The sequence below is a fragment of the Dicentrarchus labrax genome, unplaced genomic scaffold (assembly GCF_905237075.1).
Source record: "Dicentrarchus labrax unplaced genomic scaffold, dlabrax2021, whole genome shotgun sequence".
In the NCBI taxonomy this organism is placed as follows: domain Eukaryota; kingdom Metazoa; phylum Chordata; class Actinopteri; family Moronidae; genus Dicentrarchus; species Dicentrarchus labrax.
The window spans coordinates 4597949-4624533 of record NW_026136717.1 but is presented as its reverse complement, the minus strand read 5'-3'; the positions used below and the strand labels follow the sequence as shown (position 1 = coordinate 4624533).

The 26585-nt window shown below is 41.2% G+C and overlaps 1 protein-coding gene across 8 annotated transcripts in view; it reads left to right on the top strand.

Annotated features, from left to right (window-relative positions):
- The window catches only part of nrxn2b (neurexin 2b), a 635050-nt gene that overhangs the window by 292174 nt on the left and 316291 nt on the right, over positions 1-26585 (top strand). For 7 of the 8 annotated variants that reach the window (XM_051375286.1, XM_051375285.1, XM_051375283.1 and 4 more), the window contains 5 exons: positions 2002-2163; positions 9587-10025; positions 11564-11947; positions 14218-14421; positions 17800-17826. In XM_051375286.1, coding sequence (XP_051231246.1) covers positions 2002-2163; positions 9587-10025; positions 11564-11947; positions 14218-14421; positions 17800-17826 — 1216 coding nt within the window. The remainder of the gene's footprint in view (positions 1-2001; positions 2164-9586; positions 10026-11563; positions 11948-14217; positions 14422-17799; positions 17827-26585) is intronic. The other variant, XM_051375281.1, reaches the window with a different exon arrangement.

Sequence of the window (26585 nt, the reverse complement as noted above, 5' to 3'; positions counted from 1 at the left end):
CCACCTGTTAGGTCTCTCTCGTCACTATGGGATAAGTGAAGTTGCCCTGCTGAAAGCCCCATCCAAGATCTTCAAAGATGACCCTGACTGACCAGCACTGTTAACCGCTGATTCCTGCCAGACACATCTGTCCAATATGATCGCTCTTTCACATCAAGTAGCAACAGCAGACATAAAAATGAGTTGCCCTGTTAAGAGGGGAAGTACGGCAAAAAAGGAAAAAATAAGTGAAAAAAAAAAAAAAAGATGAGCACTCAGCTGGGTGACTGACCTGTTGAGTGCAGTTGCTAAGGTTTCTTTTCAGCCCTCTGCTTCGGTGCTTTATAAATGCAATTCTTTTGTGTAGTAATGAAGAAAATGTATCTGTGCTCATAACCTGCTATTAGTGCGCAGTTATGCCCATCTGTACTGTACAGTAGTGTAGTAGATCCAAAATGTAAAATGACGTACTGTCATATGCAAAATCTTATTGTGAATGACCAAAATGTAAAGTTGGACCTCAGATGAAAGGAAGGTAGTGTGTGCTAGCATCACTTTTTAGTTTGCAAAGGTAATGTAAAACAGATGGTTTTGTGCACGGTTCCCTGCGTTGCTGTATTTAAGCTGTGTACATTTATGCAGAATAACAGATGTTGAATCAGAGACATGAGTGCTTCACTTTGGCCCAGGCCAGCTCTATTAGGATAATTTGACAATAAATTGGTCACTAATTGCAAAAAATGCCTCCCAAATCAAACAGCATTATTTGGCTGGAAGTCTGCAAAGCAGCATAGCTGTGGCACTGATAGCAAATACAGCTATGATATAATACAATCACCCAAATTATACATATTAACATTTTCAACAAGTACTGCAGCTTGCTGCATTGTAATGAGTATAATGCAAAAGGGTTTTACATATGACGACTGGACAAACTAAATGGAGGAAATCCTTATTCTCATTTGAGATTTCTGTTATTCTAATTTCTCTTGAGCACATCTCGTGTCATTTTATTCATTCCTCAGGTATTCTTTGAACTGACATTGTATGGTCGTTATCTCAGTTCAAGAGTAGTGTCCACACATTCTGTCATAATTTAGGTTAAAACTCTTTTTGATCAGGGTAGAGGTGTTCCAGTAATATGAGCGTACTGCGGCCTCAGACATCAAAATACCATTTGAGCTAAAAAAAAAAAAACTCCATCAGAAAAAAAAAGACAGCTATCTCACAGAAAAGCCTGGAGGAGCCTCAGAAATCTACCCTTTAAGCATCTGTTTTTTAAATAATTTTTTGGGATATTAGGTCTTGTTTTCTGCATTTCAATCTACACTGTCTCATACCATCAGCTTGCGGCTGTGTGTTTGATTCCACTCTGCATTTTCTGCTCTGTTAGCGATCAAACATACAGCACAGAATGTGTAACCTTGCACAAAAGACAAGACTTGAGGCACAGGAATATTGAAAAGGGATTCATTTTTACTGGTAGTTCCTTGAGTGAGGACTGGCTCAGCAAAGGAGAATAGCTATGTCAATCACAGGGAAAGCCCTGATATTATAAAAATAGTGTTACCTGTAAGATCATGTTTTTGTACTCGGCTTTGTATAACATAATGATTCGCTGCATTTGGTTTAGGCAGTTGTCAGTGTTAACGGCATGTTTAATCCAGTGTGGGATACAGTTAAAGTTTACTTTGGCCATTACTCAAGTACATGAGGATTGTTCCAGTGATTAGAAAGTGAGCACAGCACTGTTCCATTGGTTTTCTCTTAGCAACTGCACTCTGGAGTGAAAGCCCCATGTCTGACTCGTGACCAAAAGCAACCAATCAAGCGATACCACATAGGGGACGGCCGCACCTGTCACTGGTGTTTAATCCACTTTCTTCCTTGTTTTTCCTCCTCATTCTAATTTCTCTCCACTCTCATCTCTCATTCTCTATTTCTGTCTATCCCTGCTTTATTTCTCTGTCTCTGTCTCTCTGTCTTCTTTCATCTGTCTCTCTTGGGCCATGCCTATGCCAGGTGACCATCTCAGTGGATGGTATATTGACCACCACTGGTTACACCCAGGAGGATTACACCATGCTGGGCTCTGATGACTTCTTCTACATTGGAGGGAGCCCCAACACCGCCGACCTGCCCGGATCGCCAGTCAGCAACAACTTCATGGGCTGCCTGAAAGATGTGAGTGGCTCTGTCTAGTTTGTGAATATGTAATGTATGTAGCTGATCACCTCTATATCTCCCTGCCTCATGTCAATTTGTAGTAGTTACTTTCTGCAGAAACAACCATATTAATGGAAAATATCCCGCTCAGTCGCACATGCAAAGTGATCTGATGATCTGTTTACATCAGTTGTAGGATGCTTTGACACTATTGGTCAGATTTCCCTGTTCCAAACCAAATGACAACACAAATCATACAAACATCACAAACACTGCAGTGAGAACACGCATGTTCGAATGTGGTGTAGCGTCATCCTCACACATACTCACACACACATTTCTGTTGACTCTGACACAGTCACTTGATATAATCATCAGCCTGTGCAGATATAACTCCCATATTTGAGAGTAGGAGGTGTCAGACATATAGTATCCTGAATCTGTTTCAAGTGTTTATTTTCTCCTTCTCTTCCCAACCACACTGCAGAGCAAACACATCCATAGGCACTGCACACACCACACTGGGATGATAGATAATCACAGCCAGATTCAAATTTATACTCCGCCATGCAAGCATACACAAACAAACAACACACAACCACACACAGTCATGGATGGGTATGTAGAGGACAGTTGCCTTATAAAAACTTTATTTCTTCAACTTTGACAAAAAAATTACTTTTATTTTCGCCAGGGCTTTAATTCAGGGCTTAACAAGCTGTCAAGAGGACCAATCACAGCTTAAAGTATTATGCCCTTGTAAATGTAATGACTTGTATAGAGGCGACGCAACATGGTGCCATCGCATTTCCTCATAAAACCACACTGATTGAATAAGTAATTACTTTTGCCATCACTTTTAATGGATTGCACAGTAATCGCCCTATCTCTAACTTAATTATGCCTGCAGAATTACATTTTCATTATTTGGGTTGCTATCGGAAGGATCCCTAGTGGGTCTTAAACTTCCCAAGGCGTTTAACTATCCTCTCTCTCATCAAGATGACGCTGGATTTACAGTCAACGTACAGACGGAGCACAGGGGAGAGGAGGGGGGTGTGAACGGTAGAAAAACAGACAATGGTGAGAGCTAACAGTAACAGATAGAGGTGAAAGTGAAGAAGCAATGTGAGCAAAGTGCTGGAAATGTGACGTCAGAGCAGATGGTAGGAGAGCGGAGAATTGATCTCCCAATATGCAGCTAAGTGAGAGTTGATGCTGCACAGACAAAATGAGGATCTAAAAGTGCAAGTTTAATACAGCAAATGTTAAGAATAATGGAGCAGCATTTGTCAGCTATAGATTTTAATGGATTGCACAGTGCTGACAAAAGTGAGAAAAGGAAAGTGAATGAAAAAGTGAAAGTTTTCAAGGTGAAGGTGAGATATGGTTGAGAGTGAAGGGAATAAGCTCCAGACACATCCAGGAGAGAAGTGGTGTTACTATAAACATCCGACATTGGCATTCATGTTTGACCTTCTGCCAAGGGCTGCATTTTTCATTTAGCAGCTGTGGTTTGGGTCAGCTCTGCAAAACATATCTCAAAACGTTGTGTAGTCAAGTATAGAATCTTAAACTCTTTTTTTTTCTCAAATCAAGTGAAATGGTTTGCTGACAGCATGAGGCAGTTTTTCCTGATTCCTATGGACCCGCTGTAGATAGAGAATTTTAAGATTTCCATATGGTACTGTAGACTCTAGGTTTAGTATGAAGTGGTAACCGGTATGTGCTGCCAAAGTCTATATACAGAATGGCTCTGAGATTAGCACCAAAACAAATAGGTCCTGAACTCTCCTTTCATGTTTGCATAGGTACTGTAGCTTCTGGATGCTCAAGTTTCCTCACTCAAAAAATATAAATTTTTCCTGGGTCCAACAAGGGAGCTGATGATGACATTCCCAATGTGGATCAACAAAAGTAAAGCGAGTGTGTATGTTCGTGTAAGACTCAATACTAGACCCTTTATTTTGTTACTTCTTGAAGGTGTGTTTACAGGTCAGAAACATATAGTGTTTGATCCAGAGCTTCAGCTTACTGGTTGTTTTCATTGGTGTTCAAGTCCTTATGGGCTCAACTTCAGCTCCTGTCAAGGTCTAATGACCACATCAGCTGAACTGAGCCAGAAAGGTAACCACGCAGAAAGGCTCTGAGAAAACCCGCTATGAGAGTAACTGAGAGCGCCAGGTAAAGTAGTAGTAGCTGGAAATAAAGAGGAAAGTAAGGGGTTGGTGGGGTAGACAGCGGCGTGTTTCATCCTGTGCTAGTTCAGTGGCACAGCTCGGATTATCAGTGGTGTTATGGTCTGGGGCAAGGCTTTCATGCCGCCACCGTGGTCAAACGCCTTTGATACGCTTGGCCAGTACCCTCCAGGCAGCAGAAATCCAAAGGAAGAAGAGCACAGCAGAAAAGAGTAAAAAGGCACCAAAAGAGGCACTGAAGCCCTATGAAGTTTTTATTTGCAGAGTGTGTGTGTGTGTGTGTGTGTGTGTGTGGCGCGCATGCTCATGTTTGTGTGATTCAAAGTCACCCACATGCTATGATCATACACTGTGTGATGTATGTGTGTGTGTTTTCTAGGCTCCCAGTCAGAGTGGTGAGGTGTGAAATCGGGTCTCTCTGCTCCTCAGCCCCCCAGTCTTGTTTCCACAGATTCCTCTCTTCTGCACGTCACCATCTGTCTCTCCACCGCAACCTCCGCCTCTCCATCTTTCTCCCAGACAGTGACCTTGCTATCGCCCATTTCACACTCCTCCCTCCATGTCAGTCTTTCTCACTCTCTCTCCTGCTTGTCTTCCTCCCTCTTCCCACCTCTCTCATCACTTCTCTCCTCCTCTCTCTGCCTCTCATCTTCCCTTTCTCGGGGGCAGTTTTGTGTAATTAAGTCCATGGTAGCGCTGTTGGTACGCCAGCTTTGCCATCCTGACGGCCAAATTAAAAATTGATTTCTTCGACTGATTCCATGCACTGGATGAATGCTCTCGCCCTCCTCCTTGCCCTCACTCTTTCACTCTCTCTCCTTTCCTGCCCTCCCAACTTCATATTGATGCTGTAGCTTCCTTCCAGTTTCACCTTTGTTGCGTGATAAAATCTTCTAGAGTTGCCCAACGCCCCAGCAACACCCCATCCACCACAAGACATCATTCATTTGAGACTGTAGGTGGAATGTTGCTGCTGCAAAGCCTGCCCTTTGTAATGTATAGTAATGCTGAAACTACATCACAAACTGTCAAAAGTCACTAAAGTTACTTTATATCAACATCAACAACGTCTGCTTATGTGCCTTTGTATGTTTTCTTTCAATGTTTCTGATATGCCATCGACCTGACAGGGACTGCAGATGAAAATTGGCCTGTATGGCTAACTGCCACATTTCCAAAGTGGACTTAAGTCCTCGTGTTAATTAATGTGCATTGTCCCTTTTTAAATAAATAACTTGCAACCTTTAGTGTTTGATTTTCAGATTGTGTATGAATGCATTACGACAAAATCAGGCTCCTACTATGTGGTAAATAGGCTCATCGATCATTGAAAACCCCAAGTACATCAGGAAAAAAACTATTATTATAGAGTTTCTCAATGACAAAACAAATCAATGGAGTCACCCCTGAGGAAGGCTTTAGCCCTGCCTCAGCTGTACCGTTAGAACAGTGAGAAAGCACAAGTCGCAGTCCATGTCAGGGCCACATGCATTCTGATTTTATAAAGATCATTAAAGTTAATTAAAAAACACCCTGTGCCTCTGCTATCCAAGGTAATGAGTTCAGTGGTCACAAGTGATCCTCAAATCAAAAGAGGGGACAGAGGCTGTGTTGTTTGTCATTATTAACTCTGCTCAAGATCCCCAAGTTTTTAAAACCTTTGACAGTGGTCTTTTTATTAGCGGAGCTTCTCTGCAGCGGTTGGTTTGGCTCGTTAGATGAGCTGTCGAGACCTACCCTCCCAATACTGAGGAGGACATATTACAAATGTCTGCATAAAGCCAGACGGCCTCAAGGGTTTGAAGATATGAAATAAAGGCATATGGTCTAGATACTGAGTCAGCACATGCCTTTATACAGAACCTGCCCCTGACTGGGTGAAGATCATCTGCTTCTTTTGCCTTTTAGAAAGGCACAGATTATTTGATTCACCTTTCAGAGTTGGCCCTGTATGTCTCACACACTTTGTTGCTCCCATGAATTGCTCCGTCCCTCTTTTACCCTCGTCTTCCTCTCATTTGTCATTCACCACCATCATCTCCAGCCTTCCTTACTGCTGAACACCTCTCCCTTGTATTCACCCACCTTCTTTTGTGTTCTGCTTTTTGCTTTTTGTTGCCCCTGGCTACTCCCCTCCTTTTGTATTTGTATGCTTTTGCTAGAGACACACTGGAAGACTTAAGTGACTGTGAAAAGGTAGCTTTTCACACATTTAATGACTGCCTAACGCAGCATTTTCATGTCTTGCCCTTGTTGAATTGAACATACTAAACAACAAGGTGGATTTGTGCGCACACACTAAAACACGGAGGGACAGCTGCTTAGATCAAACCTAACACAAAGCTCTTAAATTCACACTAGAGGTGGTAGTATGAAAATATTAAAGGCTCACAGATGATCTGAACTGGTAATAATAAACATTATTGCCATGTACAGTGCCACCTGCCATCTGAACTTTTGGAGATCCATAGCATTAAAAACAGCTAATTCTGGCTACTGTGTTTATATCAATGTATTTGTATGTGCTTAATGGGAGATGGAAACACTTTTTAAATCAGTTCTAACATTTAACTCACATGATTCAGAATTCAAGTCTAAAGCCAGGTCCATCCTCTCGTGAGCATCCGTGTATATGTTTAAATTTCACAGCAAACTTAGGATCTTGATATTTATTTTATATAAGTGGAATATTAGCCTGGATGTTGCTTTGGATGGTCAAGGGGTCACAGTTAACATTAGGATTCATCTTCAAGGAAACAAGAATACCAAAGCAAATATAAAGGGAATCTGGCCACCATCAGTGTGGTCACTGACCGATCAAGGGAACATTTTTAACCTAACCTATTTCATTAGGCATCATCCCGTCGGGGACACGCACCAAATTTCATGTCAATGTGACCTTTGCTTCATAAATGAGTTGGTCAGGACGAAATTATTTATTGGACTTAATGACAAGTCCCATCGCCCCCACCCAAAATAATTATATCTGATGTAGTTGTGATTGTAGCTAGCTTAGATTTAGGTTGATATTCAAAATGAGTCATTTTAGCCACACTGTAGATATTAACTGGCCTGAAAGTCATCTGGTACAGCATGTTTCCTGCCTTGCCTTTCCCTACATGCTGTATGATCCTTTGTAAAAAAAAAAAAAAAAAAAAAAAAAGATAAAGAAGCACAGCACCAGGCTGCGTTTCTGTCGAAAAGGAGCAGCAAAAATAAATACCTGAAAATAAATAAAATATTAAATAAATCTTCTCCCTCATCCCACTGCCTTTTCTCTTTTCACCTACCCCTCTCTTTTTCTAACACCTTAAGCCAGGCGAGCTCACGCCTTATTAGCTGCCAGTTTTAGCGTTATCATAGCTAATTACCAGGACTAATCTCTGCTAATGACGACATTATGAGGTGTACAGTACATGTGGCAGCGTGGCCAATATAGGAGATAACCAAAGGAGGCTTAAGTTCAAGAATAACCCAGCACATCTGTGTTCTTGTGGTTCATTCTGTATCTATGTGTAGGTGTGGTGTTTGACAGAGAGGCTGAGAGAGAGAGAGAGAGAGAGAGTGAGAGAGTGCATGTGAAAAAAATAGGTAGATTGGAGGGCGTTTGAAAGAGACACTGTGAAAGACAATGAGGAATGGCAGCAGCAGTCTGGTGAAATTAGAAGCAGTACAGTGAAGCACATCACACAAGACAAGCCTTTTAGTAGTGCAAATATGAAAACAGGCAACCCAAACAAAAGAAAATGGTGACTTTACACACAGATGACACACAGCATTAATTCTTCATCATTTCACTTGGAGTAAGCAGAAGTCACAGGTATAATCAAACTAGCTATGAATTCTTTCAGAAGCAAGATTGAGGAAATAAACGGTATAAATCGGTGGATCCAGATATAAGTTGTATCTTCTCGCTGATGGTGTGTATGTAGGTCATATAGAGGCAATCAGTATTAAATTGAGTTGATTTACATAGTCTGCCAAAAGGAATAGTAATGTGGAAGGTAAGAAATCAATATAAAACTGTATGAACTGAAAATGATGCGCAGTAATATATGTTTACAATTTGTGGTTAACAGGATAATGCATATAAAACCACTGATATGGCATTTCTTTTTATCATAGGAACAGTGTTAAGGTCCAAACAAAATGAGCAGGTAGCTTTCTGTGTTTTTACTCCGTGTCAATTCAACGGAACACATCTACTGCCAGGATCAAACCTGGGAGTACAACAACATGACAATTTCCTTAACCTTGTAGCTGCGACAGCAGCAGAAAGCAAAGATAGAAATGTAGAGAAGCCATTTTTTTCCTCCGTTACCTGTCAGCGAGTATGTGTGGGTGTGCGAGAGAGCATGAAGAGCGCTACAGTCATGAGAGAAAACACACACACAAACAAACGCAAAGGCCTCAGCTGCTTCACACTATTACCTTGAGGACGGCCTCTCAAATCGCTGTCTACAGAGTGTTCAACAAATAAAAGGAAAACTAAAACTATGAAAGACAAGAATAATTTACTTTGCCTTTAGCACTTAATCCATTATGAATGCACACAGTGAGGCACAGACACACACTTTGAGCTGAAACAAGAGCCGTATTTCATCAAAGGCTGTCGGAGACATTTGCATTAAGGCTGTAGGCAACATTCACTTCTCCCTGTGCCTGAATATCCCCTGGAGCCTTTTAATTTTTTTCAATTTATTGTGCATATACACTGACATTTCTGAGCTACAGTTTTTTGTAGAACAACAAATAGTTTGTACTTTATGGATTTGACCAAGTGTTAGGATTTCCCAAACATCAATAAAGTCAATGAAAGGAAAGAAATCTTGGAACACCCGTAAACTGAGCCGAACCACGAATCTCACCTAAATTTGTGTTGGAAGATTGTGGGGTTGGAGATTGGATGTTGGATGTTGTATGCCTGTTGATTCCACACTGCTGTTCAAGAGAAAGTAATGTATTTCCTTCATGTTTTGATTCATAATTTCCCTATTCTGACAAGATTTCCCAGCAGCCACTATAACTGACAGTTGAAATTAATATGGGCAATTAGGATGCATCTGCAGGCTCTCAGGATTATGGACAGAATGTCCTTTTCTGTTGCAGCTGCATTTTGTTTTTAAGCTATAGTAAAGTCCACTTTAAAATGTCTTTTTAAAGACAATTTTAGTTGCCATGTTTGAATGCATTACCTCTATTTCATACAGAATTATAACCTTGCTCTCATATTTGCTCTCCAGGTGGTGTACAAGAACAACGACTTTAAGCTGGAGCTGTCACGGCTGGCCATTGAGCGAGACCCTAAAATAACCTTGAACGGCGACCTGGTGTTCCGCTGCGAGGACGTGGCAGCCCTGGACCCTGTCACCTTTGAGACCCCAGAGTCCTTTATTTCCTTGCCCAAGTGGAACACCAAGAAGACAGGCTCTATCTCCTTCGACTTTCGCACTACGGAGCCCAGTGGCCTCCTGCTGTTCAGCCACGGCCGCCCTCAGGGTCCCAAAGAGCAGAAGCCCGGTCGGGAGCTGAAGACTGATTACTTTGCTATGGAGCTGCTGGACGGGTATTTGTACCTGCTGATTGATATGGGCTCTGGGAAAACAAAGCTGAAGGCCAGCAACAAGAAGGTCAATGATGGGGAGTGGTGCCATGTGGATTTCCAGAGGGAAGGGAGGAAAGGTGAGGGGTGCTTTAAACTTATGTTGAGATTGATAACTGGTGACCTTTTTTTTATTATTACAGTGTTGTTGGATTATTTATTCACATTCATCATCCACATTTTCATATCAAGAGGCAGAATCATGTGAATATTTACTTTCCATCCAGAATTTAGTAAAACGAGTGAGTAAAGCAAGAAACAGAGCTGTTTTGACTGTGACAAATAGTCCTTAAGAAATGTAATTCAGTTTTGTCCAATCTACAGTCATCCTGTATTCTGACAGTTCTCTCTACCTGGATCGTGTCAATAAAAACACATTTTGTCTTGTGTTCTTATATATATACGCTACTGAAAACGCATACAAAATAGCAACAAATGGCTCTTCACAACTCACATCCCTGACTGAGGTGCATTTGCAGCTTCACAATTGCCTTTGCAAAAGCTAGATATCTGCTGCTAGCTCCACAGTATATTATATATATATATATATTTACAAAACCAAAAATGTGCACTTGGAATAAACATATACTTATTCTTAATCTATTCATATTTTCATTGTATTCTGTAGATTCTTTAGGCAGCAGATTGGAAGAGTTCACTGGATTAGGAGGATTCAGATGCTGTCCCAGATTTGTCAGTCACAGAAAATGAGGCTGAATTGGCTTTGACATAGTCTAGCTCTCTGTGCTAATCCAGGCATGACAAAACAAAAGCTAAGGAAGTGTTTGCACATGCTATTAAAGATACATCCAGTAGTATTTGTTCATGTGAGTGTATTGTTTATACCCATTTGTTGTGTTCCAATGTCTCTTTCTGCATGTGGGCACAAACAGGGGCATCTGCATGTTGAGTGTGTGGTGTCTGATGAATGGCCTGTAGGTGGGAAAGCACCTTGGACATTATATCTCCCTCTAATGGCATCTTATAATGAGGGAGGGTGTGAATGAGTGTCTGTGTTTGTGTGTGTGTGTGCGTGTGTGCGCGTGCGTGGGTGTGCCTGTGTGTGCGTGTGTGCGCGCATGCATGTGATCTCACCGCTGCTCCTGCTGTAATTGGCTTTTAATAGAAAATTAAGACGGAGTCGTTAATCACAGAAAGAGAGAGGGCCTTTTGTTTCACCCACTCCCTGCTGCATTCTGCTTCCCTTCTCCTCCATTTAGCCTATTACAGACACATTAGACACACACACACACACACACAATCTACTGCCATCTATTCTTCCTCTTGTACGTCCCTCTGTCTGTGTTGTGTGTCCTTAAATTATCCACTTACTGCGCCTCCAACCCAGCCATTCACTCACTCAGCCACTTGACCTCTCACCAACTCACTCACCTATCCAGACACACACTTCAATCACTTACTCTGTCTTTGAGTCATTAAAACACACTTTGAATCACAGACTCAATACAAGGTGCATGCTCAGACACACATAAACGTACATATAAGTTGCACTCCATATGTATTTACAGCTATAGTTAGACCAGCGTATCCATATCATATTGCATTTTAATATTTAATAACATTAACAATTGTTCTTGTTTGTGTTTCTGTATTTTAGGATCCATCTCAGTCAACAGCCGCAGCATGCCCTTCAGCTCCCCAGAGGGCAGTGAAATCCTGGACCTGGACAGTGATATGTACCTAGGCGGGCTGCCCGAGTCTAAGACGGAACTCATCCTGCCACCAGAGGTTTGGACGGCGCTGCTTAACTATGGCTATGTAGGCTGCGTCCGCGACCTCTTCATCGATGGCAAGAGCCGCGACGTCCGCCGCCTGGCTGAGATCCAGAGTGCGCTTGGTGTTAGCAGTTTCTGCACGCGTGAACTGCAGAAGCGGTGTAGCAGCGCCCCCTGTGGTAACGCAGGTCTGTGTAAAGAGGGCTGGAACCGCTACATATGTGATTGCATCGGCACCGGATACCTGGGTACCAACTGTGAGATAGGTAAGGAGGGTGATGTTGAAGTGAATGGATGTCTTTATGGGTACTCTCTAATACTCTAGAATTCATCAACAGCCATGCATGCATCTGGTTTGCAATTATACACAATTCACAAAAGAAATTGCACTGTTTCATCCCAAACAGCACAAAGATTTGAACAATAACCTTTGTTAGAGTGACAAAAACTCCTCATAATTAAGCCAACATACAATACTGTAAATATGAAGTATGCAAAGGGATTCACAGATGGTCAAAACATGAAACAATAAAAAAAGTACACTCTATTCAATAAAGCGGAGCAGAAAACAAGTGTAGAATGAGTATTTGACAGCGCGCTTCCTTGTATTTGACACAACCAAGCTGCTGTATAGTAGGAGTAAGAGCTCCACAGGGAGCTATGAGTGAACCAAATGCCACCCGAGGCAGGGTGGCATTAGGGCCCGCTGGCTGGGGGGGGGGGTCGGGGCTGAAGCTCTGGCCGGCAACAGTGTGGCAGAGCAGCCAGGCCTACTGCCGCCATCTGTGCCAGTCACGCAAACCCAGGTGGCGTATATGCCACAGCGAGGGGAGGTGAGCTAGTCAAATAGCACCACGTACATCTGATTCATTCCAATTAGCTGCAGGCGCCTCACTTCATGGTTTGTCTTTGCACGTCCGTGGGGGTGAGTGAGCCATGACAGTATGGGATTTTGAGGGACAAGGAGGGTAATGAGGGAAGGAGAGATTGGATTCAAATCAGGACAGTGGAGGTAGAGGATGAAATGTCTCTATTTTGAAGGGTGATATTTTAACAGTTTTGTCTTTGGGTGCTCAGATGAAAAGTGTGGTTTCAGTGATGCTCTTCTGCCATCTAGTGGAGCTAAGTGCTCCTGCAGGAATGTGGCACACGGCACTTTTTTAATAACCAGCCACATAATTCCCTGTGTCAGTAGACTGAGTGCATAGATTAACAGAGTGTTAGGACAATCAATGATATTGAGTAGAGGAAGAAAACCCTGAGGATATTACATTTTGAGCTGGTTTTAGGATGATAATAGCCTGTTGATTTATAGAATAATTCTGCATTGTGATTTTGTCGCACTTTCATGTAAGTAGAGTTTTTGTCAAAGAAGGCACGGTGTGTTGGTCCAGTGTGTGTCAAACTACATTGTACACATTTAAAGTATCACTGCTTTTACCTGTTCGCCCACCCATAGCAGGGATTATTTCTGCATCTTTTAGCATCATTTTACTTGTACACTCTAAATCCTAAACATTTAAAGTAGCCTGTGACAGTGACTCATGTTAGCCTATGGTGACACAGCAACCCACACTGCAAAATAAGAGCAGTACTCAGGGAGCTGTCACTCTACACAGCAAGCTATTTCTGGCATGGCTGATTCTGAAGAGAGTAACCATGGTTGTGCCTAGTGCACGACCAAGCTGCACCTTAGCTGTTGACATTTTTCTAAGCTTGAGGAGAGTCTGATATTAGATTCATTATGACAATTTTTTATGCTTTTCTTTCTTTCATAATAATGAGTGTTTTCACTTTGTGTTTTGGATTGTAGATTCGTCATTTGATGAAAATGTAATAGGGATAGAAGGAGTCCTGAGAATATTTTGCACGCTGCCAAACATTAGCTTGACACAAATGATGACGCAATGATATGTATTAAGGAAATGGCATGGCACACAAAGGGAAGGAGCAATAACAAAAACACAAAAAGAGACAGAGCCCTAGGGGTGTAGTCTACATGTTTCCATCAAAACTTCAAACCCACTTACATTTGTGCAGCAATGATTGATACTATTTTTTTTTGATTGCTGGGTTTTTGGTTTACAGGCACGTATAGCTTTGATCATCATTCTCACGGAATGCTCTCTTGATCTTATGTTGTAGATGCGGCATCCAAATACACTTACTTTGACAAATACAGGATTTTGGCACAGACCTATCTAATATAATGCTAAGGCATACGTTTCTTTGTTTGATATAATGAGACAACTATTGAATATCTGCATTCTCTAAATCTAGTTTTAAATAGATCTGTAGTGTTTGGTGAAACTGGGATTAAATATATCACATGGGAAGATAATCTAAGCTGATTGACATTGAATTTGACAAACGCTTTAGCTGTTAGACTGTCGAGACTGTGCTGTCATATCCAGTCGACCTCCGTGCCTATTTTCTGGGTTCATCTGAGTCTTTGCCTCTGTAAGCGGAGGTGTGTAGCTGTGTAATGCGTAACCCACTTTGTCACTCTCCTGCCCTCTCCCTCACCCCTATCCAGAGGCAACGGTGCTGAGTTATGACGGCAGCATGTACCTGAAGATCATGATGCCGGTTACCATGCACACAGAGGCCGAGGACGTGGCGCTGCGCTTCATGTCTCAGCGGGCGTATGGCCTGCTCATGGCCACCACGTCCAAGGAGTCAGCGGACACCCTGCGACTGGAGCTGGATGGAGGCCGCATCAAGCTCACCGTGAACCTTGGTAAACCACTGTGATTCATTGTGGATGCCGCTGCTAACCTTTCCCTTACCGTCCCCTGTCTCCTCATCTTCACTCTGTATTTTAGCATTTTATACTGCTGAATGTAGAAAGATGGTTTGACATTTTGAGTTTCACACCATTAGTTTTTTTCATTGTCAGATAGTTGGGTGGGGAAAAAGCTTCTAAATTTGTCCCTCAGTTACATCCTATTTGTTCTGTATGACAGAGCGCGCTTTATTTCATTTAATCAGCACAGTTGGCAGTCCAGTTAGCTAACAAGCTAACTTATGCCCATTACTGCCCCTTGGTTTAACTGAGGAATGCCAAGAGTGCTCAAAAGTTATTTATTTAAGAAAACTGAGGTACAAATACAGAAACTTCTCCTCCACATACTGATAAAGTGCTTGCTGCAGGAATATAAGACTAAAAGTAAAATCCATCCCCAGAACAAAGTCACTACACCCACTGTGGGGAGCCAACCGGCAGTGATTTCTGATCCATATTCTTAGACCCCTTGTCCCCCCCCCATCCCCTCTGCATTCATTCCCTTCTTTTTGTTCCCTGTGAAGCTCCATAGCACTTCCGCCTGTTTAAAAGCTCCATCTCTTACAGTACCCCTGGCCCAATCTTGAGCCTTTACCCATAAACCTGTCTCTAGAAGCTCTAAGGTGGCTTTGCTCCTGTGTCGCTCCTCCTCATGGTTCTGCTCGAATCCCTTTTTTTGTGGAGTTAGTTGAGGGGCTGGTCGGGTCTACTTCTGCCCAGCTGCAGTGTAAAGAGGAGATAGGAATCCTCATCATAAGTAATTACAGATGAGTTCAAAGAAGATGGGGTGTAAAGAGGTCTTAAAGGCAATCTTAGAGGGGAGACGGCCAGTGAAATTGTAGAGTAGGTTTTGGAAGATGGATGGTTTCATAAAAGGGGCAAATGCATTCCCTCTAATAACTGTCTGCAAGAGTGCAGAACTTTTGACTTATTAAAATTTCATTTCCATGAATATTAGTGCTCTGGGGAAGTGGGGTATGACCTTCTAGCTCTGGATACTTTTAAGTCAGTCCTGATCCTTTGAAGAAACCGACTCTCAACTGTGAACCAGGAGGAGCATGACAGAGGTGCAACCTTGGAATATGGGAGTTTAAGCCACCATAGAGACAGGATGGGGGGCGGTAGGATAAATGAGGGTGGCCACTCCGCTCTCTTTGTCTATTTCTCTTCCTCTCTCTTTTCCTTCTCCTTTTACTTCTCCCTTTTTCTGTCACTCAACACCCCACCTGGCCAAACTCAGAAGATGGAACTTTTCATCCCTTCAATGGCCTGTATGTCTGCGGCCCTCGGATCAAACAGTCAGAGAGACCGGCTCACAGCTGTAGTTGTCCGAGGCTCCACACACATTTGTACTCACTGTTCACAGGGTCACCACTTGACCCGTTGGCGGTCCCCCAAACACACACTCATGGCTAATCAATAACAGCAAAGCCCTCAAATGAATCTGCATACCAGTCCCATTTCTATCTGTTCAATGGGGCTTAAATGACACCTCAAAAAAGTCCCACAGTTGACTGACACTATAGCTCTACTTAAGATTTTCATAGCTCTTTTGCAAGGAAATTAATTAACCCACAATCAGCTGGGAATCCTCAATATCTGGTAAAGCTTTAATCTTTGTTTTGATAATTAAAATCCAGCTAATTAATCTCTAGTAAAGGCAATAATTGGACAGATTTAGCCCTAATGATATCAGCGATAGATACTGATGACAACCTGTTCAATGTGCAAAGTTCTAAGGCTGTCACTCTAACACTGTCAGATGACAACTGCCACATTCTAGTTTAACACCATCAGACATTTTATTAATTAATTATCAATTCAAAAAAAAACATTCACATAGGCTACTGAAGGGACAGCTTTTACATTCTTTTGTGCTCTGAAATGTCCCAAAACATTGCTGCTTACCACCACATGTGGCCCACAAATACATTTGAAAGGAACTATATATGTATTACCCCCACTTCTCTACAGAGTGACGCCGGTCCCTGGCTGTTTGTGTCCACTATTCTGTAGCGGTTGACAGCTCGAGACCACAACCCAACCACACTGCCACATGCACACACGGTTTATAGCCACTAGATGGGGCAGAATAGCACTGCATTGATGAAGACATAAAATTCTGCGGGGAGTAATAATTTGATACTTTAATGATCCCTGTAAAGGAAGTCTCTGTTTACGTACCCACATCCTGAGGGGGGGGGGGGGCAAATGTCAAGCTACAGACCAGCTACAGGCAGACCACACTTAACCAGAGGGGATGTCTACTGACACTCTACTTTAACCTGAGTCCAGTTGAAGGACAAAGCATTTTAACCAACACTCACACCATTCTGACAACACAGCTTGTAAAACACTTTTGGCTGTGTTTTTGTCGCACCACTTATGTACAAATGGTACACCGTAGGGTCTTATTTCTTGCGGTTTGTGTGCACCAGGCGTGAGGTGGCTGGGATGTGCAGATCACCCTTTCTTGTCATTTACACTGTTGGGTTTCTCATGCCCAAAGTGCTGCAGAAGGCAAGTGCACCTCAAATTGCCAGGAAAGAAGCCGAAAGTTAAAGTCTGCTGTAGGGACCCCACAGCAGCTACAGGAAAAAAGATATTTGTACACAGTATGAGCATAATGGCTTCACTGTGTGTATTTGCAATCCTAGTCAAGAAAGCAACCACCTGAAGTTATTTAGACTAATTCTGGCCAAAACATTTTGTGCAGTTAAAATTATTAGGCTCTATCTGACTTGTTTAAAGAAGTTCATTATATATTAATGATGGTTTAAGTATTGCATGCTTTATACAGTGTTATTATGATCTACAAAGGGAAAAAAAAACAACTTTTGACATAAAATATTAATGAAGTTGATAAAAGCCAAAAAGTTTGCCAGATGGTACGTTAAATCTTTGATGTTCAGTACCTCAGTACCACACTCCATCCAGATAGAACCTTATAATTCAAAACACACAATTTGCATTTTGATGTTGTCTCTGCAATCACATGTAAAGATTTTATTATGCATTCATACGCCGACAACGGAGCACTTTGTATAGGTTATTTCCATAAATTATGATGTCTTGCCTTCTGTTGTGCTTTGGGGTTATTGGGTGGAAGGAGGGATGGGTGATGGGATTGATGGAGGAAAAGGGTGATCCTGACTCAGAGCCTGTCCCCGGATGGTGGCCCCAGAACAATGCTTGGTTGTCTGCAGAATGTACTTTGAAGGATGTAAAATGTTTTTTTCTCTTTTATCCTTTCTTCTCTTTCTTTCTTTCTATCCCTTTCTTTCTCCTTTTTCTTTTTATTTGATCTCACCATTTCGCTCTCTCTCCCGCCAGATTGTATCAGGATAGACTGTAACCTCAGTAAGTGGTTCTATCCATTTTTCTGACTAAAATGTATCTGTCTATTTCATCTTGATTCTGTGGACCTTTTCTGCTTTCTCCTGACCTCATGATGAGTGACCCTTCTCTCATTACCCAAAACTTCACTCCTCCATATTTTCTTTGATAAGCATCTGTTGAATTTCTTTTCTCCTTTACACATTATTTTCCCATGATCTCTCTCATTGCTATCTTTCATTTATGTCTATCTTACCGCCTCATTTGTATGTCTGTACCACCTCTTTTTCAAATACATGATCTAACTTGTAATTTTCTTCTTGCCTTAAGTTCTGTCACTTTGATTTACCCTTTTCTGTCATATATTTAATTCATGTTTTACTTGCATAATTATCAGGATTTTTCACCCCACAATCCCCCCTCGCTTGCCTACCACGCACTATGAAATTATTTCATTGCCTCTCCCCTGCTTATTACCCATTCCATTCATTTTCCTGTCAACCTTCTCCAAAACGCATTCAGAAAAGGGCAACTTGACACTCCCCTGTTGGATGTTCCTATTTTCTATTATGCAGCGTCTCGGCTCCACTCGGCTGCACACACAGGTGTAGCTTGTTTTCTATGTGGGACAAACTGTAGTTTTGGCCCCCAGAAAGCTAATTGCTTATACCACAGAGAGACGGCACCACCTGGTGCGTGCTTGTTTTTGGAGCAAGCTAATGTTTTTCTGCCCCATGCCGACAGAATGATAGCAAACTGTTATTTCTATCATGATAATTGAACAACTAGCCCACAGGTAAGTGCTGCCAGCCACAGTGACAAAAAAGTAGAGAAAACCTGATGTTTGCCACAATGTGCGTGTCTTTGCGTGTATGATTTTTTTATTATGTCTTTGTGTGGGTAGAAAGATGGGGGCTTGACTTTGATCAACCTCTAACAGCAACTAAGGAGGTAGCATTACAAAGCAATAATAGTGCTTTTTCATTTGCTTTTGTACAACTGTGTTTGGATAATTTGGCTGAGTATGTATGGAGACATTGGTACTTACAATTTGCAGTCAGAAGGATCAGGGTTTGTGTTTGGCATTAAGTTCTAACTGTGTAAAGCTAGAGTCTTATTGTGTAGTTCTGATGGTTAAAGTGACGGAATCAGTGTTGTCAGTAAAAGGTGCTTTTGTAGAGTGCAGAAAAGGTTTAGGTTGTATGCTTCCACTGTATGTGTGTCACGTGTCTGCTCTTAAAATGCACTTGAACGCTGTTCATGTCAGACTTTAGTGCTATCCAAAAACTTCAAAAGTCTCCTCCAGGCATGGAAGTGGTCTCAGTGTATGACGAATTACACCACTTATAATGTGTGGAGCCACTGGCATGACACACATTCAATTAATGCTTAGAGGATGTCAATATCCGAGTTGACCACTAGATGTCGTACAAGCACTAGGGATATTGTTTGAGCTCACTGCAGTAGGGAGGAGATGGAGACTGAAGCTATTTTTTTCTTTTTATCTCACCACAGCCATTTTTCTGTTAGGCTATACAGAAACTGACTTGAATTCCACTTTATTGTATATTGTCTTATATTGTGGTTGAGGTCACAACAGATTTGTATGCTGTAATCTGTTGCAGCCAGAGAATGACAGGAGGTCTTGCAGTTTTTCATAGATTGTACATGCTGTCAGTCTTTCTTCATACCACTATAAGGGAAAGACCGCTTTGGCCGTTATTATTTTTTTAATTCAGCTGCTGGGTTTTAAATATTCATGGGGTTGTTTACTGGTGCTGCTTGAGGAATAAAATGTCACAGACTTGGAACATATTTATTATATTTTCATATAATAATCATATATATTTTACCTTTATATTTTTTGGTTAACTTAGCACCCATGTACAGCGATGTCCTACTTCATGGCCACTCAGTTTCACACAACACTATATAATCGAAATAGTGTGTGAGTGCATAAAGGAGGGGGAGACTGTGTCTAGGAGAGAGCAAGACCAGAAAAAAGAGAGAGGGAGCAAACCAGGGTAGAGCAACTGACAACAATTTATTCAATGCCATGACATCTGCCAGTCGATGTCTCCTCCAGAGCCCTACAGTAACTAAAGCCTTGAATTCTTGTAAGAAAATCAGGGTACTAAAGTCTCTGCTGGCTGGCCCATGCAGACATGTTTTCTTGCTCACATTTATTTAGTTGTTTCACTAAATATGTATAAATGGATACTCCGATACACTGCACATTGACTGTAAAGACCAGTGAGTGGTGGAATAAAATATCAACTGCTGTGTATCTCTAATGTCTACAATAGGGGACAAATCAAACTGCACTGCCCTGAGCGACTAGTTTTGAGAAAAAATGGCTCACATGAATACAATGTGACTACTGTAGATATATCCAGAGCAGGGTGCAACGGCATGTTCAGTCAGTATCTATCAGTAACAGAATAACAGTGATCCCACCCTCAATAACTTGAACATACCATCACTGCATCATAACGTGTATGAATAACTTGCAAACACAAGCCAAAATAACAATGGGAACAGGAAGACATTACATTTGGTTGCATTTTGAGACACTAAGGAGACCCAGCAAGTTCTATTTGATAATTAGTAACCAACTGCATAAGCCCTCACATAGCATTGGCATACTGTACTGTTTCTCTTTTATTTGTTGTGTCCTTCTCCTGCTACCATACTGCTACAACTACAGTATTTCAACTGTTGACCAACTATTGACTTTTGATCTTTATATTTCTGGACTGTAGAGTGTTCTGTGAGGCGTAGGAAGTAAAGGATCAGCTTTGTGTTTTTAATGCAGTACATCGTGACCCTGCTTTCGCAACCTTAATGTGACTGGATATGATATGGAGCAGAGCTGTAGCCCTCAGCTCCAGTCAGGTCAGGGTGTCAGGCTGATGATATCTGTTTGGAAGGTGGCCTTTCAGCAGCCAGCAGCACCTTTTCCTAGTGCTTGATGAGATGAGATTTGGCATGACATATGGGCAGCATGTGGGGCACGAGGACTCCGTCTGCTAATGCCATACCCTTTGGCCTATCCACCTGCAAGTACTCACTCCAAAACACACCGAGACACACACTGCGTCTGCGTGTGTAGAAGAGATAGAAAGTAGCTGATTACGTTTCATTATGTAAGTATCTCTGAAAACAAAACTTAGAAAAAACATTGTAAAGGTAGCATTGGCTTAAGAATCTCTCCAAATGAGTAGAGACATGGCCAAATATGCTCTAAAGTTTTATGTTACCTGACAGTAACATATGCAACCAGACAATGTAGTTCCAGGCAGTAAGCAGTGCATCTGCTATATGTTGACCAATAGCCAACATTACAGTGAAAAAACACTTTTTTTATTATTCCTTTGAACTGATTTTATTTTGTCTCCACATGGCAACCTTGGTATAGTTACAGTTACAGAAAGATAGTGGTTATGACAAACTATGGCTAGGGTTAGGCAACTAAAACACTTAGCTATGGTGGTGAAAGAGGTGCAGAAAGTAAGGCTGTGAACTCCTCCACAGCCTTACTTTCTGCCTCATTAAATGAAGGGCACAGGACTTGGTATTGGATGTCATTTGTAAGGTGCCAGCTTGTCCAGTATGGATCTAAATCCAGGGGATACTGAGCTGTGCAGGCAATTATTCGATAGCCCCGCAATGAAAACATAGTACCTGGCCTATCCAACAACAGTAAAGGAAGAAGAAAATGTAGAGGCACTAAAAACAATTTTCTCAATAAGCTTTTTATTATGAGTAACAGGGTTTGGATTGATCACTACTGGTTCTGCTGAAGTTTTGATTGAAATTTGATTCATTTCACATGAGCATTTTTGGGGAACCTTCCCCAGTTCTATAGTTTGCTCTGACGGTCGGTTTGTTGGCGATAAGTCTTCCAGATGAATTCACAGACTTGCACAAGATTTTGTGAAAAAGTTGGTCATTAGCCAAAGGACAGCTGATTAACTGTGTATGCTAATAGCTGGATGCATGCACATACATAGTTGCAGATATTGCAATTTCGCCCTTTTAACTTTGATTGTAGTTTTGTTCAGTCTTGAATAGTTAATGTTAGAAATAAATTCTGAAGATTGCAAATGCAAACATTTACATAGGGAAAATATAGTGTTGCAAACTTAGCGCAACCCAGATAATGTTTTATTGCATTTTATTGCTGTCATCAAGAGGCATGGCTTTGTTTAATACATTTTTTTATTTCTGAGCTTCACAAGGTAAACAGGCTCTTTTTAGTGGAGATACACCAGTTATATTCCTGTGGTTAAATATCTGTGCATGTTGAGAAAAGTGCTTAAACTTTGTTTTCTATACAGAGTAGTCTGAATAACTCCTTCTTTGTTAGAATGAGTCAGAGAAACAGGGCAGGACAGAAAGCTAATATGAGGTCAGTGACAACAGTGATTTGACTAACTACCTCCAGCATTTGCTACAGTTTTAGTAGTAGTTTTTTGGAATTTATCTCAAACCCACTTACACACCAGCGTAATATGAGCAAACATTGATCTAAACTGTTATTACTGTTAGTGATGGGTCAATTTTCTGTAGCTGTTGATCTAATTTGTTTTGAAATTCATTCACTGATATGTATTTCTTTTAATCAAACGGTATTTTAAATCAAACCAATCAAATTTAGTGAGCATTAAAATCCCAGAGCAATTCATTCAGACACTGTGGGGATAACATTCAGATTAGATTTTTCACTTGTGTGCATCCTGGACATGTTGAAGATTAAAAAATATGTCTACTCCTATCTGGGAAAAGATAGTAAGCCACACCATTAAACTATATTATATATAGTTTGAGAACATCATGTCTGTACTACTATATTCTCAATCTAAAATGTTTCACTACCCGCTCTGCCTGCCAGATTGACTGAATAACATGGGAAGATACATCATGTTAAAATGTCAATAGGACATGACTACTAGCCCCTAAAGAGTAACTCAGCACCCCCTGAAACTCTTGTTTTAGCTGAACTTGCTGCAGTGCTGTGTATTCCAAGCTATATCAGTATTACTGAACATCACTGGTGGGTGTGGCTGTAACAGTCAATTTGAAGCAAAGTTCCTGTTGCCTTGCTGACCACACCCAACCGCACTCACTGCTGGGTGTGGTCAAAGGTGAAACAGACTCTCAACCGGAGTGTGCAGTGAAACACGTGTTTCCACTGTTGTCTCTCTATATGAACCACCATCACTAGCGGTGTGAGACAGTGAGGGCGGCTAACCTTGCACACTGAAAAACAAAACTTGCGGTTTCAAATTAATTGCAAGAGACACATCAAGATAGGGAAATCAATTCATTTGGAAGCATGCACAAAGCCCTATTGATTTTCATTTAGTTGTAACTATTTGTATGACCTGCTGTGACTTACACCTTATCCTATAATTGAGTAATTTTCCAGATAAATGAATTTAGGTCCACATTTTTAGCTTATTTTTGAACAATACCACAGACCAATAATAATAGCACACAGATGACTAATGGTACCAGGAGATAAGTACATTTCTATCCAATGCTACCACAGTAATGTGAACGCCCACAATCACAGATGCACATGTTTGACACATGCGTTCACAGATGCATGCATCACATTGTGGGCAGAGAATTCAATCTGAGATTTTGCCCACACACACCATTACACAGCATATCTCTGTCACTGAAGCTGTCACCCTCCTCAGTCTTAACTGCTTCCACCCAGGTTGTCAGGTGTCACACTCCTCCCCCATGTGTTTTACACAGTCACGACTACTGAAATATGTAGCACAGTTCATGTAGCCCTGCAACCATTTTCACTGCAGATACAGTATATGTGTTCAGAGACGGCAGGTGTCATGGCCATTTTATATTTGAATGGATGGTTTGTTCAGTCTAATTTATATTGAATTGAGTTCTTATCTGCCGCCCCAGCCCTTTCTCACTTGTCTCCAAGCAGATGGCTCTCTTACTTTCTCAGTGAATCACAAATATTGAATTTGAATGAGTTTCCAATCGCTCGCTTAAATCATGAGTCATCACATCCTATTTCAGCCAAATAGATGTCAAAGATGGATAGGCAGTAGGCACTAGAAGTTGCTCAGCACACACAACATCCTACAGTTTGTGAAGTTTGAGCATGTATCAGAGTTAGACTGTATAAAATTTATTTTGGTGATGCTTGGATTGGGATTTGATTTTTAAAGTCAATTTAATGCTCCAGTGGAGGATAGCCCTTTTTTATTTAATGTTCATTTTATCCTCCAAAACTTCAGGCTAAATGTGATCCAATGAGCCAATAAGAGGAGTATGTTATTAACATAATGCCTTAGATCTGTGCGCCCTCAGAGATGGGTACGTCATTTGATATAAATAAATTTATGTTAAAAGCAATCATCTAGTTCAGCGATGGACAACAGAAATTAATTGCACATTTCCCAGTAGTTAACAAGTTTAAATATAATTAACAGTTGTCTGTGTGATACTAGTGCACTGTTAAGCACCAGTAAGAAAATATACATGATGTAAACACATTGGATATACTCTTCCTGGCTAAAAATAGTGTGCTGTCACACACACACATCATCTTTAAAAGACTAGAAAAAACATATACATAAATAACTCCTCCATGGATGCAACTTTATTTAATTTCCACACATTTCTATCATATTTTGCTCTTTGCATGTTTTAATGGGAATGAACCAAATGCCTCTTAAAATGTTAAACAGAAATGATCCAATAAAGGAAGTGCTTTGAAGCCTATATGAACTTCAAAGGAATATGTAATCAGAACATTTTCGTAACTACAGCTGGAATTGAATGTGCAAGGGTGAGTGTGTCTGTGTGGGAACATCAATTGATGATACATTGTGTATGTACATATATGCTGGCTACAATGTGCTGTATTATGCGCTATGTATAGTGTTAATGTTATGGCAAAAAGTGCAAATGCAAGAATATGTAATTGGTAGGTGCCATTTGTATTATTATGTGTAAGGGCTGGGTTAAAAAAAAACATTAAACCCCTTTTAATCTCCTTACTGGATACCAACAGTTTTTAGAATATTATTCAATATTTTCTTCACTTACAGTAAGTGGCATGGCCCCAACCTGTGTTTCTGACCTTTTGAGCTCATATGTATTAAGTTGTACGCTACAGTCATCAAAGAAAGCTCTACTCTCAAATCCAACATTTCTCAGAAATGAAAGGGCAATACTATAGCTGAAGGACGTGCTGGGAAGGTGATTGACCATGGTTGTATGAAAACTGCTGGACCTTACAAAGCTTAGTCTCATATCCTTCATTTTCACAGTTTTTTAAAACAAATGCTCTATTCCAGTTCAGTGTTCAACAGCCTAGAAATGTAGGCGACTCGCTGTCTGAGGCCCTTTATTCACTGTTAAACCAAAAGGACAAAGATGTTTAAGCATGGGAGACGGATGAAGAAACCTAAATTGACAAAGCAGAGCGTGTGGGGAGGTTGGCAGGTAGGGATAGACGAACACTGACAGATGAACGAGTCTATAGAGAAGGAGAGAAAGAAAAATCAAGAAATCAGGGAAGGCAGGGGTTATTAGTAACGCTGAGCGAATGAAGGTCTAACAAGGATGGCACTGTGCCTTGTAGTTTTTCTTTTTCAATATACTTCCTCCTCTCTCCCTCCTGACACTGCTCTCTGTGAACTTGAGACACCTGAGGCAATCTGCTCACTAGACCCAACCGGGTGAGGAGATTGCCTTCATGCCCTTTTAGTCTAATAAGAATTGTCCACACCAATGTTACTTTTACTCTGGCCACAATTTCAATTCTTTTACTTGAAGATGGTTGAAGAGGAAAGGTGCATTCTCTCTCTTTTCGCCTGGGATCCAGCCAAGTACTGGGGGGTAGAATGTTTAAGAAGACCATGTCTGCCCTTCTGGTCCACTGAACACCTTGTGGACCATGTTGGACAGGAGGGTGGCAAGCTTGTCTTGCTCAATGCCTTTTGGGACCTTAACAGTGCAGTCAAATGGTTGAAGCAATCTTTACCAGTAACAAGTTGTGATTTACACACACTCAGTCCAACTGTAGTGGCCTCTGTAGTTGCCAGCAATTTATTCTCACTCGGTTTTACTTTCTTCATAGTTTTGTAGTTTTTAGGACATTATTATTTTGAACACAGCCAAAATAGCAGCACTCTAATGGAAACTAGTAGATTAAGACCTAGTATTCTATTAGACACCCCCCAGTGGTCTCCTCGAGGCCATAATTTAATGTAGTAAATGGTTTGCTGAAACGCATTTCTGCTGTTCTATTTAATGTTCTAGTTCTTCTGTATTGAGTGTGCACAATAATGTGCACTGTAATCATAATGGAGAGATTTGACTGCAGACATTAAGTTCTGTTAACAATCCCTCCTCTTATAGGCGTGTCTGGAGCTCTTTTGCCCGGTAAGACCAATATACAGTGATGACTGAAAAACAGGGGCTTTCCATATTACTGATATCTGATCTTGAGGTTCTACTGAGAAATCGCAGTCACACTAAGTCTGGTTTGTCAAAATTTAGGAAACTGGCAAATAAAATTCAAGGAGGGTGTTTTCGTGCTACCGATTCCAAGCTTTTCATGAAAACTTAAACACTTGTTGTAACTTTTGTAGCACTAGAAGACTAACAAGACAGAAGGGTAGCACGTTAATAGACCCTAGCATAAAATTGTTCCTTCTCTATTGTAGTAAACAAACATATAAGCCCAAAAGCTCAATAAAGGCTAGATGCATGGGGAACTTCAATCATTATTT